We start from the raw sequence: 15,652 nt of genomic DNA, 5'->3' as shown, positions 1-15,652 counted from the left end.
TGCCCGCGGCCTCTGCAGCGCCGGTTCAATCCCCGGCTGCTCCCTGGCCACCAGAGGAGGGTCCCACATGGCGCGCAGACCTCTCCTGCCGCCCGCTGCTCCCCTCAGCAGTGTACTTCGCTTCTGCCTGCTCTGCTCCTTGCTCTGGTGAATTCTCTCACCCTCCCGCGCTTCTGACTGTACCCTTCTGACTGTACCCAGTGCATGTATAAACAAGCAAACAAATAAATAAATAAATAAAAACATGCCTCTATAAAAAAAAAAAATTAAATAAAAAAAAAAAAGAAAGAAAGAAAACATGCCTCTATATTAAAAAAAAAATTAAAAAAAAAAGATATTATAGTAGATTTATTGTGTGGTTTTCAGGAATCACATCTGTAAGTAGTTTCTAATGACTAAAAGTGCTTCAACAGTTTTTAAGATAAAAAGGGGGGATACAAAATTAATGATACATATATTATAATTTCATTTGTGTTAAAAAATGGAGACAGGGCCTCCCAGGCAGTTGAGCGCAGTTCTGTGAAGCTGTCTGCAGCCTTTGCAGTGCTGGTTCGATCCCCGTCAGCTGCGGAGCAACCCACACGGCGGGGCAGACCTCTCCTGTCTTGCCAGCTGCTCCCCTCAGCAGTGTATTTCAGTCATTCTGCCTGTTCTGTTCCCTGCTCTGTCTCTGGTGAATCCTCTCACCCTCCTGCACATCTGGCCTGTACCCCAGTTCTTGTATAAATAAATCTTTAAAAAAAAAATGGAGACAAAGCATTAGAAGAAAAATCTAGAATTAGTAATGACAAATGGCCTGTTTATAGTCATCCTTATTTCTAAGTTTTCTACCATTTCCATACAATACTTTTATAGTCACACAGTTGTCTTTTTTTTTTTGTTTGTTTTGGGTTTTGTTTGTTTTTTAGCTCCTTTGATGACATAGGGGATTTATTAAAGCAGTAAAATTATTTGACATTTTCATAAATAGGTAAAAAAAAACTCATGAAATAGAAGAATGCTTATACTGTGACCCATATTTATTATTTTTACCAAAACGTGCTTTAGAAATGATATAGTGACACATAAGTATGATCAAATGTCATTACAAGTAGGTGAGAAAGAGAAAGGGAAAACAAGGCCAGAGAGAAAAAGCAGAGTCAGGAAAGAGGCTAGCAGTACATACTCCCCACGAAATTCTGCACACTTGCCGAAACTGGGCCACAGACATCATCCCTGTGAGTTTCCAGACAGAAACCCAGTCCGTTATAAAACCCACAGTCCTCTGACAACATGCAGGCCAATAAAATCCACATATGAGTACACAGAAAATGTTTCCTCTGTGAAATTCAAGATCTAATTTAGAAAGGAAAATAAAGTCCTATGTGTTTTCTTTTCTAGTATCTGTGGTAAACAAGAAAAAGGGATAGGAAGGCAGGCGCCACAATCCCATTATCAGAAACACCACCTCACTGCTCTCTGTTCTTTCCACTCCATGTTCTGCAATCTGAATGCCCAACTAAGCTCACTAGGCCCAGTACACACACCTTAGTCACATCTAGAAATCAGTAGCTGAGCACAAGCACTGTGATGAATGTTAGTTTTCACCATGGTTCTGTGTGAGTAATTGTAATGATCTCTAAGTAACCCTGACTTTTTTTTTTTTCAAGTTTCACACTTTAGAAGGTGGAGCACGGAGCTGCAGTGTCATCAGTTACCCAGGAGAGCACCCTGCCCACTAGCTGACACTGCACGGGAGACCTCCTCTTACTCTCAGGAGCTGATATGACCCCTGTGACCCAAAATCACTACAAAGAATGTCCGTCCATTCAATCCAGTTTAAACCACACTCTGGACAGACTTGGTGTTGATCAGATAGGTCATCTGTCCAGGTCACATCTGGATCCTAAAAAGGCTAAGTGACCACAAAGGGATGTATTCCCTTATCAAAGAGTAGCCGGGCAATTCCATTGGGCTTCAAACTCCCACTGCCCTAAGAAAACACCTAAGTACGGTCAAAGAGCTTTTGGCCTCTCCTCATGCTCACCTAAGTTTCTTCTTCTAGTACCTTCCACTTATCTCCTCAGACCAAGTGGGCACCGGAACACCCACTCAAATTCCAAAAGCTAGTTCCACCCTGAGAATATAGACAGCCTCCCTGCCACCTAAGTGGAAGCTGTTTGTTTTTCTCACATTCCACACCTTTCCTCCCCTCTCCAAGACCAAGTTGCTGTTGACATGCTCCTCATTCCACACTGTCCCTTACCACCACTCCTCCACAGACCTGTGAAAACGCTAAGGTCCATGCCATGCAGATATACTCATCTCGGTCCCTCCTCACACATCATCTTCTTGTACCTACACTCAGTCATCCTTTCCAAATACCTTCTATAACCTGCATCTGGGTGCCCTCCAAAAGCAGCTGGTTCACACAAACAACACCCATCTCTAAGCAACAGTCTCCTTTCACTCCACAGCTGGTCACCAGGTGGAAAGTCCCACAGCTCCCTCCCTGACCAGCACTTTGGATGCTTCAGACTCCATTTCCTAATAACTTGGATTTTCAGTCTCTTGGGACATACAGTTCCTTGACCTTCTGCCTACTTCTATCTTTACTCCCCTCCTCAGCATCATTCCATGACCCATTATTTCAACCTCTTACTTAACCAGTATCCTAAAACTATCCTTAACCACTGTCCATTCATACAACTCTGGCAAAAATGCAATCATCCACCTCATTCTAATTAGACCTGGGTGTGAGCACATTCCTAGAGGCAAAACAAATTCAGGCAAACACATGGCTTGACACAATAAATTTACAGCTGAACCTTCAACACCGCCAAGCAATCTTTTTATAGTTCCCTCGTTAACTCTCTCTTTTATCATCCACATCCGTTAACACAAAGTCTGTAGAAGGTTTGAAAACATTTAAGTCTTCACTCTTAGTAGGAAGCCTCATTGCCTACTCATGGAGAAACTGCAGATATAATCAAAGAACTCCTCACATTCCTGCCAACAGAAACAACGGAGAAAGGACTCCCCCCCAGAAAGGCCACACACTCCCTCCACTCCTGCTCCTCTCTTCACCAACACTGTCCACCTGGCACTTTGTCTCTTCCATCCTTAGAAAACAAACAAAAATCCCCTGTTCCTCGAGTCCACAACCCTCCAGCTACTCTTCTTTTTCAATGTTCATGCTCATTGCCAAACTGCCAGTACCAGTGGTATAAGCTCCTCCTTACCTCTCGCCCTCTGCAAACTGGGTTCTGGAAATAAAACTATCGCCTATACCTACTTCTTTGTGTGAGGAACAACTGATGATACATTTAAAGCACTTAGCACAAAAGGAATGACAGCTCATCTGTGCAGAACCCCACCGCAGTCTTGGAAGCGGTAGCATGAGAAGCAGGCTTGCTGACATTTACGAGCACAGAAAGCTGTCCGCAGTATCTTAAGTAAATTGGCAGCAAGCAAAATATTCCTATTTGCAAGTGGATAGAGACAAATGATTCAGAAAATTATAAATGATTATTTCTGGCTGGGTAGTTTATAAGTTCTTTTACTTTGTTTTAGCTTGAGTTTTCTAAATTCTCTACAATGAGCATGTATTACTCATATAAAATAAAAATTAAAGGGTTTCAATTGCAAACAAAGCATAGGACATGGAAAGTACTCAATAATTAGCTATTATTGTGATGTAAATTTCTAGGCACCCCAGAGAAAACTGCCAGCATCTGCTGGCCAGAGAAGGCCCAGGCTGGCATCTACACTGGAGAGATTCGACCCCATTGACTTAGATTTGGGTGGAGGGAGATTCACCTTCCATGGCTCTCAGCCCAAGGCTCAGTTCAGGCAAAAGAGCCCCACGGGCCTCCGCTGGTGGCGCTGGGCTGCGAGGCGAGGGTCCCACAAAAAAAAAAAAGAGCCCCAGACTTTGTCAGCCTTGCTTGTCAGGAATTTGTATTAGGACTGGGAAGCCAACACTCAAAGGAATAAAGTATTTATACAAACTTGCACGCTGACCACTCATCTAATGGTCATTAATTTAATCAAGATGGCCATTACATCTGTTTGAAAACCTCTGAAGTGGACTCCCAGGACAAGATCGGGTGTGTGGAACCTTCTGTTCCCATCTGTCATCCCCACACACTCCACATATCCTATCAAACATTCAAAAAGAAGGTTCCACATGTGTCACCAAGATATAAACCCTTGTCACTATTTGAACAGGAAAAGAACAAAATTCGGGCTTGAGATCAGGAGTGGAAAGGAGGGTAAGAAAGAAAACTTAATTCTGCAAGAACTTCACCTTGAGGTGCTGGCATCATAGCCAAGTGAAAATGTGGGTTTAGAACTTGGGGAAAGCTATCCTAAGACATTTTCAAAATTCTGGGAAACTGAATAACTCCAGGAAAGGGGATAGAAATAAGAACAAAAGGAGAAAGACTTCTTGGGAAGGAAAGAAAGAGAGGAGGCAAAGGAGGTGTGAGGAGTTACAGCATTTGTAGTAGCCCGCGAATCCCTGGACGGAGGCCCGACAGCAGGCAGCACCCAGGGACATAACCTCAGGGCAGGGCAATCAGCAAGAGACGGAATGCAGGGGGTGGGCGAGCCCTGCTGTGTGGTGAGGCTGTCACCCTGTCACTCAGCTCCTTGCACCACAAATTCAAGAAAATGGGGTTTTACATTTCACTGACTACAGGGTAAAAAAGAAGTTGACCCTAGGGGAAAAAAAAATAAGTCAATGGAAGTAATTCATGGGAGTACGTATGTCCACGTAGGACCTCTGAGGATATAAGAAACACCTAAGCACTTAGCCCAATGCCTGGGAAATGCAGGGGGAAGGTTGTGTGTGAGTGTGAGTATGTGTACATGCGTGTGTACATGCAGATACCATGTTTCCAGTGTGAACTTGGTGGGGAAAGGACAGGGCAGTAATAGCAAAAGATGATGAAAGGCTTTAATGTCCATATAGAAAAGATGTTGGAGGATCACTAGGTAAAGAATTAGACAAAGACTGAATAAGCAAGCTATACAGACACACACACACACACACACACACACATTCAAGTGAACACGGAAAGGTCTTCAAAGAGACTACAGAGGGAAAATTAGAAAACAATATTACAGTGCTATCTGAATTATATTAATTTTACAATGCATACATGTAAAGGCAAAGAAAAATAACTAGAAGGACACACACCAAATTTCAGCAATGGTTGCTTTGGGCAACAACACTGTAAGAACCAAAGAAGATTCATGCTTTATAGTCTATACCTGGTTTTTTGGCTTTATAAGAATGTATTTATATTACTTGTACAATTTTTAAAATAGAACATTTTCATCCTATAATAGATGAAAAAGCAAAATTTGAGTGCATCTTATTCTCTGCTTTTTTTCCATCAAAGAACTTAGACAGGAACAGAACCAGCCCCAATAAAAACATTTTTTTTTTCTAGAATGAAAAAGAGAAAAAAGTACAGTTAAAGGAGATGTTCACCAATGCTAAAATTCTAACTAAAGTGCTACCATTTAGGATTACTGTGAACATTAATTGATTCAGTCTCAATTCAGTCCCACTACCTCCCTGGCACAGAGCACAAAGTCAGTAATTAGCTCCCATTAGGTCATGCGCCCCCTACCATTAACTCCAATTACACTACATAATAATCATGGTCTCCTCCCAGATACTAGGTTGCTATGATGATTCACAAATTTCAAAAGCAATATATTAATATGTTACACAGAGTCAAGACAGAGAGAGAAGTGAAAGTATAGGAATTAAATGATTTATTTTAAAAAACTGTAGACACAATTTCTTCTTCATTTTAAGGTAAAGAATTTACACATAGTCCTTTTCATCTGAAATGCCAACTATCTCACTAAGCCATACCTACATTTGTGAACAGAGTTTATGGAGGGAGAAAGTGAAGACAGGAATCATGGCTGGAGGACTCCCTTTCCTCAAGACCACTCAACTCAGGCAGAAGATAGAGGGACGTACTTTGGTGGTGATCCTGTACGTGATGTAGGTCTCCATTGTACAGACATGCTTCTTGGGATCATCCACCGTGACAAAGAGATCTGTGGTCTCACCATCCATATCATCATCAAGTTGAAGTCTGTTGAGAAGGGAAGATGAGGAAGCTGGACTTGAAGTGCCTGCTGGAGTTCCACCATTGGGCAAAATGAGGTCCTAAAAGGAGAAAAGAACCACCTTACAAATTAAATGAAAACATATACTTAGAGAACACCAACAGAAGTAGCTGTTTTAGCCAAATCAAGAAATACCACTAAATACAGAAATAACATTCAAAGAGGGCATCCCCTGGTGGCACAGGCAGTTGAGCACAGCGCTGTAAAGCTGTCCGCAGCCCCTGCAGCGCGGGTTCAATCTGGCCAGCGGGTAGAATCCCACATGGTGCAGCAGACCTCTCCTGTCTTGCCCACATCTGGCCTGTACTCCGGTTCTTTATGCATGAATAATGAATAAATCTTAATGTTTAGTGAGTGAACAGGTCTTTTGTGACCAAGAGAAAGAATTCTGTAGACAAATTCACACCGATTCCCCTCCCAGTAGTTCCGGGATAGAGACCAACACAGCCTCCACCATTATCACATTTAGACACGCATACTCTCCTTTTCTTATGTTCTCAAGGCCACCAGCTGAGTTCAGGTAAACATTTAGGGGCCCAAACCTTCTTAAATACTTGATATATTTTAAAACTTAGTCAACATTCATAAAGACACAAATAAACATATGCTTTCTGCAAGAAGTTCACATCACACCCATTACGCTTACAGGAAAACATTGAATCTGAATCTGAATCCTGAATAAATCTTAAAACACGACACCAATTTTATAGACAATACAGAGGAGTGAAGAGGATGTCAAACAATATTGTGAGATGCAATCAGCAAAATCTACACTGTATGAAACCAAAGAATACCAAAGACCCAGCTTCCTCAATAAATAACAGAGAAAAATAACAGACCAAAGAAACTTAAGAGAGCTATCAACCAAATGCAGTGGATTCTGCATAAAACAAAACTGTACAAGAAAAGATTTTGTATATTTGGGGAAATCTGAATATTCATAAGTCATTGATGACCTAAATGAACTCTTAGATGTGAAAATGGCATGACTTTACAAAGCCTTCATCTTTTAGAAATATAGACTAAAATATCCATGGTTGATATGATAGGATATCTGGCATTTGATTCAAAATAATAAGGATCGGTAGGTGGGGATACTGGTGATTCAAGATGCCCAAAAGTGGTTAACTACTGAAGCTGGCACCTGCAGGTACATTATACAATTCCTTGGGTCTTTAAACAAGTTATTCCCCAAAAGACTACCCTCAAGATATGGCCCATGTGTGAAACAAACATGGAGGAAAAACACGAAAACCTCATGAAGGGGCAGGAGGGTAGGTGGATGACAAAGGTAAAGTGAATGACCCAGGCCCCTCAATCCGCAGAGTCCGCCTAAAGCAGCTGGTTTGCTAAGCAACCGGAGCTCTGGAGCAGGTGCTGCGGGAGGGGCGCCTTTATGGCCAACACCAAGCATAGAATGAGAGAAGCCAGGGAATCCCGTGGCCCAAGACAAAAGCCTCCTGCTGGATTTTGACAGCGCTTGGTCAGATCTCTGTACCGCAGCCAGAGAGCTCTTTGAAAACTGTTCACCAAATACGTCACATTCCCACTCAACTCTCAAAACTTCCAATTACATTTAGAAGAAAATCCAAGCCTCCCTCCCGTGGCCCTGCTATCACCCACAAGGTCCAGCGTACTTTCACCATTATCTCTGACCTCATCAGGGACACACCCTACCAGCTCACAACATACACACAAGTCTTGTTCATTTTGGCCTTGGGGATGCCCATACTAGACAAAAGGCCTTATCACTATCTGAAAAATAATTGTGTATTGATTGATGGACTGTCTGACACCCCAGTAGTCTGTAAATTCCCTAAGAGGAGAGATTGTCTCGTTCACCCTTCCATCCTCTGGTATCTAACAGGAGCTCAGTAAGGACTGGATGGATGAAAGAAATGACCCCACTCAACATCTTGCCAGTGAAGGCTTGCAATGGACAACTGCTGAATGACAGAAGGTTGAGGCCAACTTGAAGCAGACTGTGTAGTTTTGAACCACAGTTCCACTGCCAGTAGTGCGACATGAACAACTTCCTCAATCTCTCTATGCCTAACAGGACTGAGTTAGTATACAGAAGCACTGGAATAATGCCTGGTACATGGCAGGTGCTACATCAAATTAACATACTCAAGTAGTAATAATAAAGTCCACTTGTCAGCAAGTATTCTTGCATCCCCTTATCAACTGTGGGGCTTATTCACAGCAGACACTTAATATATACAGCTGAAAATAAAAATTGTATCAAGAGTCATAGTTGGTGCCTCATATATATTTTCCTTTATGACTTTACTGTCACAATGGAGACCTACAGTGGCCCCTGTGAGTTACAATGACGTAGCTGGGAAATGAATGGGTACTCCTCGTTGCTCCAAAACATCTATTCTCACCATGTAAGTTTCAGTTATAAGAGTATTTCTTCCGCCCCTGCCCACTTTTTACATAAGAAAAGCAACACAGCACTAGGCTGCTGCAGAAATCCCTCTGCTTCAAATAATTTTCTTTTATAACATTCACCATGGTGGTCAGTCAGCCATGAGATAGATTATTAAATTAGCATAAATCTCTGGCAAAATTCTATTATTGTATTAGACATATGGCTTATGAAAAGAAAGCAGTATACGTTAGGAGCCGACATGGATTTAACAAAAACAAGTCATGCTAAAATACTCGAATTTCTCTTTTAATGCAATTAGAGCAATGTGGGCCACATGATGATCAAGTTTCAGAAGCGCTTGACAAAGCCTCTCGAAGCATCTTTCCCACTAGTGCAGAGCACTCTGAAAGTACAGGCTGTACCTGGCTCACTATTAACAGTGAGGTGCAACTGACATTTAACAACTTTCACAGAGTACCGTATTATTAACCACAGTCACCATGCTGCTCACCCCCACAGCCCACTTATTTTATAATTGGAAATTTGTACCTTTTGACCCCCTTCACCTATTTTGCCTCCCACCCCAATCCACCACTGGCCACCTTTGGTCTGTTCTCTGTATCTGTGAGCTTGCATTTGTTTTCTGCTTTTGCAGTTGTGTTTTTAGATTCCACGTATAAGTAAAATCACACAGTATTTGTTTTTCTCTGTCTGATTTATTTATCTCATTTTCTCAAGGTCCAGTCATGTTATAGCAAATGGCAAGATTTGGTTGTTGTGTTTTTTTTTAATGGCTGAACAGCTGAGTAATGGTGGTGCATACTGCATACATCTTTTCAAGTTCATGTTTTCATTCCCTTCAGAAAAAATCCATAGGTGGAATTGCTGGATCCTGTGGTAGTTCCCTCTTTGCTGTTTTGAGGGCCCTCCATATTGTTTTCCACAGTGGCTGCCTGCCTTGTCCGAAGGCAGACACACAGGAGATGCGTAAAGAATGAGTGTGTGATACACAAACTAGATAAATATTTTTGAATATCGACTCTGATGTAAGGTTAAATTTAAGCCCACTTTGGTGAATAAATTCAAAGGGAAATCTCAAAAATGTTTTGTTCAAAGATGTTCAAAACACAAAATGAATTCTGGGAAAATCCCAAGAGTTAGATAACTGGAAAAAAGTCAGGTTTGCATTAATAAGATTGTTGTACACTCACTCATGTAAATACTGTAAATCTATACTTCTAGATAAACTCAATGAATTGAGCACAAGCCTTTGTTTTCTGCCTCTTCCCATCCTCCAATCAACTAATTTAATAGCCTAGAAAAGGGAAAGAAAAGGCATAGAAAGAAAAACCATGATTAGAATCATATCAGATTGGAAAATTTAAAAGGGTGCCATCCAAATACCAGAACTTTAAAAGATTTTCTACTGGATATAACTGGGATACAACCAAGGAAAAAAGAAAGAGGTATCTTTCTCCAGTGTCACTGACATTATTTAAAGTTTTACCCTAGAAGTAGAAAATGTCCTGAAACCCCTCACATGCACCCTGATTTGGAAATGCATTTTCTTGGACAAGCAGGGCGTGGAAGGGAAGACAGAGGGGCAAAAGAAGACCCCCCCCACCAAGGGTGTAGGGCTGTTGAAGGCAAGGAATGCCCAGCCAGGTTATACCCTGTAGGCACCACCAACAGAGGGCGCCACCCATTCCACACAAGCCACAGCTTCATCTGGTCATGCAGGGGTAGAGACACAAGAGAAAGGATGGAGGAACAGGAACACACCTGGGTCAGGGACCCTGGGTGGATTCATGAGCATGAAGCAAGGGAGACTTCAGATTCCCAAGGGGCAGGGTTCTGCTGGGAGGGGCACAGCACCTAAAACAAGAAAGCAACCAGGCTACATAGAATCCAGACATAGGAAAACCAGACCATGATTCCCTGCCCAGGACACTGGCTTCCTTCCTTCCGACTCTTTTCCCCACCAACAGATCACTCAACTGAACTGTCAACTAATTACTCAACCCAAGATCCAAGAAGACAGCTGTAACATCAAGTAGAAACAGACCAGTAATTCACTTGCTCTGACCGGAGCAAATAGCAGGCCTGCATTACCTCATCAGACACAAGTAAACCAAAAAATATATCAAGCATGCATTATCTCACCATTCAGATGCAAGAAAACCAAAAAATATAGCCAGTCTATATTAACTCATCATTCAGACCCAAGAAAAATGAAATACGAAGAAAGCAGCATAGTCATCAAAAGCAGGTAAAGCCACCGCTGAAAAAAAATTACCCCACAAAACAGAAATTTTAGGCCACATCTACTTTATGCTCTCATTTTTAGAAAAAAGTCAAAACGAAGTGTAAGAGGGAACAAAAAAAATGAAAGCATAAATTGGAAACAGAAGAGTAAAAGTTATAAACAAAATCAAAATATAATTCTTCTAAAAGATAAATTACATTAACTAATAGGAGGCTTGACCAAGACAGAAGGGAGGGAGGCAGCCAGTAAGTATTTAAATCTTAGCTCCGCGCATGATTATAAATTAAAAGGATGTGCTATGAATAACTATGGCAATAAACTTGGAAACCTACATGAGCCAGATGGCTTTGTGGAAAAATATATATATGGCCAAAGTGAAATTAAGGTGAGGTAGAAAACCTAAACAAATAAATAACCACAGAACTGTATTCAGAGGATTTCTACTATAAGCTACGTTAGGCCCCTCTGTGGTTTTGCAGCTGAGCTCTAACAAAACCTCAAAGAGTCAGTCCTCTTTCATGCAAACACTCTAAGACACAGATTTTTTTTTTTAAAAATGAGGTGACATTTCAAATCATTTTTTTGAGGCTTAGCTATATCTGATATCAAAATACTGGGGGGAAAAAAGTAAACCATAATGTAAAGATAGTTAACACAGTAACAGCAAACAGAAGATTAAAAAAAATTTAAATAGAGAAGGTTACACCAGGATCAATTCAAACATATTCCAGGAAATCAAGAATGATTTAACATTAGGAAATTTATTAATGCAATTTATTAACTGATCATATAGTCATTGTTGACTATAACTGTATACACAGCTACCAAATGCTTACTGGTACCCTTCATTGACAAATTAAATCATTCCACTAAAATCTCTAAGCAAATTAAAGAATAAAAGGAAATTTACTAACTATGCTAAAAAAAAAAAGTCTATGAGAAAACATTAGCAAAGAACTTGAAAACATTAAGTGAAGGAAGCCAGATACAAAAGGCCACATGTCTGATCCTATTTATATGAACGTCCAGAACAAGCAATTCCACAGACTGAAAGCAGATCTTGGGGGTGCCAGGGGCTGCAGGGAATGGAGAGTGAATGCCGACATGTACAGGGTTTCTTTTCTAGATGACAAAAATATTTTGGAATTAGACAGTAATGATGATTGCACAATGTGGTATATATACTAGAATTCACTTAGCTGCATAGTTTTAAACAGTGAATTTTAGGGTATGTGAATTGATCTCAATAATCATATTTTTTAAAGCAGCAAGCAATGTGTAACACTGAGGACACATCTACTGAACTCAGAAACAAGATTCCAATACCTAACATCACCCCAGTGCTGTGAGGTACCTCAGAACCCCATGCACCGAAGTATTCAAGAACATGCAAATACATGAGTAATCCACCACACCACCCCCTGGCAAGAGGTCTGTCTCCTCCAAAAGTAATCTAAATTTTTAATATACATAATAGGGAGGAAATGTATTTAAAACATTTTTAAATGAGCAATCTGAAGTAATGCATTTACTAAATAATGTGCAGTGAAAAAGAGATGACACGAACTACATGGCGGATGGTATTATCATTTGCAACCATTACATTCTCTTCTCTTAATAGGATTACAGAGTTTTTAAGATTTATTTATTTATGCATACAAAAACTGAGGTACAGGCCAGAGGTGCAGGGGTTGAGAGGATTCACCAGAGACAGAGTGGGGAGCAGAACAAGCAGATCTACTGAAATACACTGCTGAGGGGAGCAGCGGGCGAGACAGGAGAGGTCTGCTGCTCCATGTGTGTAGCTCCCTGGCCTGGGATTGAACTCATGCTGCAGTGGCTGCAGATAGCGTCATAGTGCTGAGACTTAACACCTTGCACCACCAGGGAGGCCTGGATTACACATTCTTACAATTGCCAAGTGAATGTCCACAGAAGACACATCCCCACCCCACTGATTCCAGTTGGCTCTGTGACGTGCTCTGGGCAGTGGAAGGTGAGCCAAGAAACATTCACAGGTGGGAGCAGGTGTTTTAAGAGCCATAGCACGTTTCTACCAACTCTCGTGTCCGGTCTTGTCTGCTTTGAAACTAGCATATCCCAGTTAGGGGCTGCTCCATCAGAATGGAAGACTGTGGAAAAGAGCCACAGCACTGCCTCACAGCCAACAACACATATGTGACCTAGAAATTAATGTTGGCCGCAACACCACCACCTTTGAATTTTTAGAGTTTTACTGACAGCAAAGCTAATACATATAATAAAAATGTCTGTGTAATTTTTAAAATCTAGATAGGAAACAGCGATACATACTGGACTTCTAAGATATGGGGTCTTATAGTTGTTCAAATGCATCTTAACTTTAAGTCCTAAGTCATATCACCCTACTTGCTTATTAGCAAGAATTCAGTTCTTCTCTACTACCCTTACCCCGGAACCCCATGTCCAAAGTTCTCAGAGCCTACCACCCCTACCCTGAGATGCTCATATCTGAATTGTCTGCACAAGTATCCCCAAGTTTCCAGGGCCTCCAGTCTGTGAGTCCTAGGTCAGCATCTTCCCTCAACATGTCATGCATTGCTCCACTTTGGATTCTGGATCATTTATGAAGTAATCTCTTATTCAGACGCGGATTAATGAGCCCTGTTTCAAAGCTTCATCTGTAGGTTAATGGAGTCATTGAGAAACAGAAAAGGTTTCCATAGCTTTTCTATTAGAATACCTGCCCTTAAGTAAAATCCACCGGTTGGTCTGATACAAAACATCTACAATCAAGATCGCAAATGAAGTCAAAATGAAAAAGTCCAAGTTCACATTCCTTGGCTGAGTTTCCATCGTCTGTAACTAACTTTTTCTATGAATTGCCAGACCAGTGATCACTTCTCCAGACATTCCTGTGATTCTTGGGAGCAAAGTTTTTCCCCCACTCTCATAAAACATGATTGTGTGTCATTCCTCCTAAGGAGGATACATGTCAACCACATACTGAACACCTAATACACATTGGCCAGAACGCCAATGCAGCCTTACCAAAGGAAAAAGGATATGACACTGGTCTTGAAATAATTCAATCTAGTTGGGATTATGGACAAAAACCCACCAACTATGATGCGATGCAATATGGATGATAATGGAGCTCCAAGCAAAATGAAGGTGGTGAGCAAAGGATGCAGGGCCAGCTTGAGAAGAATGAGCAGACTTGCCTAATGGAAAAGCGAGGTTGGAGAAAGTTTGATGTGAACTTTTCAGGCTGAGAAACCACTTTCATAAAGGAGAGGTATTTACAAAAGCTTGTCTCTAACGGAATGATAACTAAGACCCACAACACAAAGCTTCTGCCTCATAATCTATACTGGTTGAGTATTTGCACTCCATATGTAGGACTCAAAAGCCAAGACTGCTTTCTAAAAAGACAGATTAAACCTCCCCAAAGGCACATATCCAAAAGGAAAATGACCTACCCCCACAAACCTGTTTTCTTTTCCGCCTGCCTTGATGCATTCTGCCAACTGAAAAGCCAGCGACATTTCTGCACCAAATTCATGCATGGGTCTGGCGCGCAGAGCCTCCCAGAGGTCGCCTGAGTTGTCTGTGTTACACAGAAGTGTATGTGAGGAGCCCAAGTCTCTGCTCTGTCCTCTAGGGCTGTTACACCACTGCTCAGATGATCCTTCTGGTATGGTGGGTGATGCAAAGTAAAGGGCTTGGAGGAACCAAATGAGGAACCATGACAGTATGATTGGTAATCAACAAAGGACAAGTGAAGTTTCATAAAGACGATGATGGTAACTGACTGTGGAGTCCCAGTCTCAGGTCTCATGTCTACGCTCTCCCAACTCTGACCCACTCCATTCACTCTGATCTTCAACAGCAGAAGTGAGGAAGGAATTCTAGGGTTAGAGTCCAAATGGCTTAAGTTCCAGCTCTGTTCCTTTGCCAGGCCTGGGGCAAGGTACTCGAACACTCTGTGCCCTCCCTTCTCCTTCTGTGACATGGAAGCTGTAAAGACCAAAGAAAATACAGAATATGCTTGGTCTAATAACTTAAGAAATGTCACTTCCCACCTCTCACCCAATACCGCTTAACCGTGCCATTCATACAAGGTATAAAACCTGCTCCTACACGTTTCGGCACTAGCATGTGGCAGAGCACCACACCCAGGGAGGACACCCAGTATTGGATGAAGTGAGATAGCACCTAAGAAAAGTGCACGAGCATCTTTCCAAGGATCCAGACAAACATTATATAGAGCCGGACATGTACCAGGTGATCAAGTACGTACCAGACCAAACCTTTTCAAGAGCAAAACCACTTGAGAAAGGAACAGAACCCGGCAGGACTCAATGAGCAAATGGTGAGCTGGGTCCATGCTCATGGCCTACACAACTCAGCTGTGCTTAAAAGAGGGGTGTGCATTTGGCACGGCTGAAAGCCTCCATGCCTCCAGAGCACCTAAAGCAAACTCCTCTGCCACAGGGACCCCTCCTCAGGCCCACAGGCACTGTGCAGCAAAAGTCACATGGAAGTGCTTCATGTGCACATGCAAATTTGATCTTCCCTCAGAGAGAATCTATCCTTTTTAGAACCCCAAAATAACCATGGGGGGAAACGTTAAAAACCGCAGATTCTAAACTGTCTTTACATTAAATAGAGGAAACAGAAACATTACAATGCGCATGAGCTACCAAAATTCAAACCACCAAAAAAAGCACACGCACACTAAACAACTATGACACAAACACCTTATCTGGGGGGTGGGGAGGGGAGTCCTTAAACCCTCAACCCAAACCTCAACTAGACTGCAATGAAAATGTGTTACAGCAGGGGCGGGAAGAGCACAAGGGACTATGGTGATGGTCCATAGGCATCTCGGT

General features: G+C 41.8%; 1 protein-coding gene across 1 annotated transcript in view; it reads right to left on the bottom strand.

The window, feature by feature from the left end:
• SNX30 (sorting nexin family member 30) overlaps positions 1-15,652 on the bottom strand; it is a gene marked incomplete at both ends in the record, with an annotated part of 80,553 nt that overhangs the window by 37,797 nt on the left and 27,104 nt on the right. The window contains one exon of the mRNA XM_084237502.1: positions 5,984-6,175. Within this exon, the coding sequence (XP_084093628.1) occupies positions 5,984-6,175 (192 nt within the window). The remainder of the gene's footprint in view (positions 1-5,983; positions 6,176-15,652) is intronic.

Source organism: Talpa europaea (genome assembly GCF_964194135.1).
Source record: "Talpa europaea genome assembly, chromosome: 7".
In the NCBI taxonomy this organism is placed as follows: Eukaryota; Metazoa; Chordata; class Mammalia; order Eulipotyphla; family Talpidae; genus Talpa; species Talpa europaea.
The sequence above is the reverse complement of the archived record's forward strand: the minus strand, read 5'-3'. Positions and strand labels throughout refer to the sequence as shown.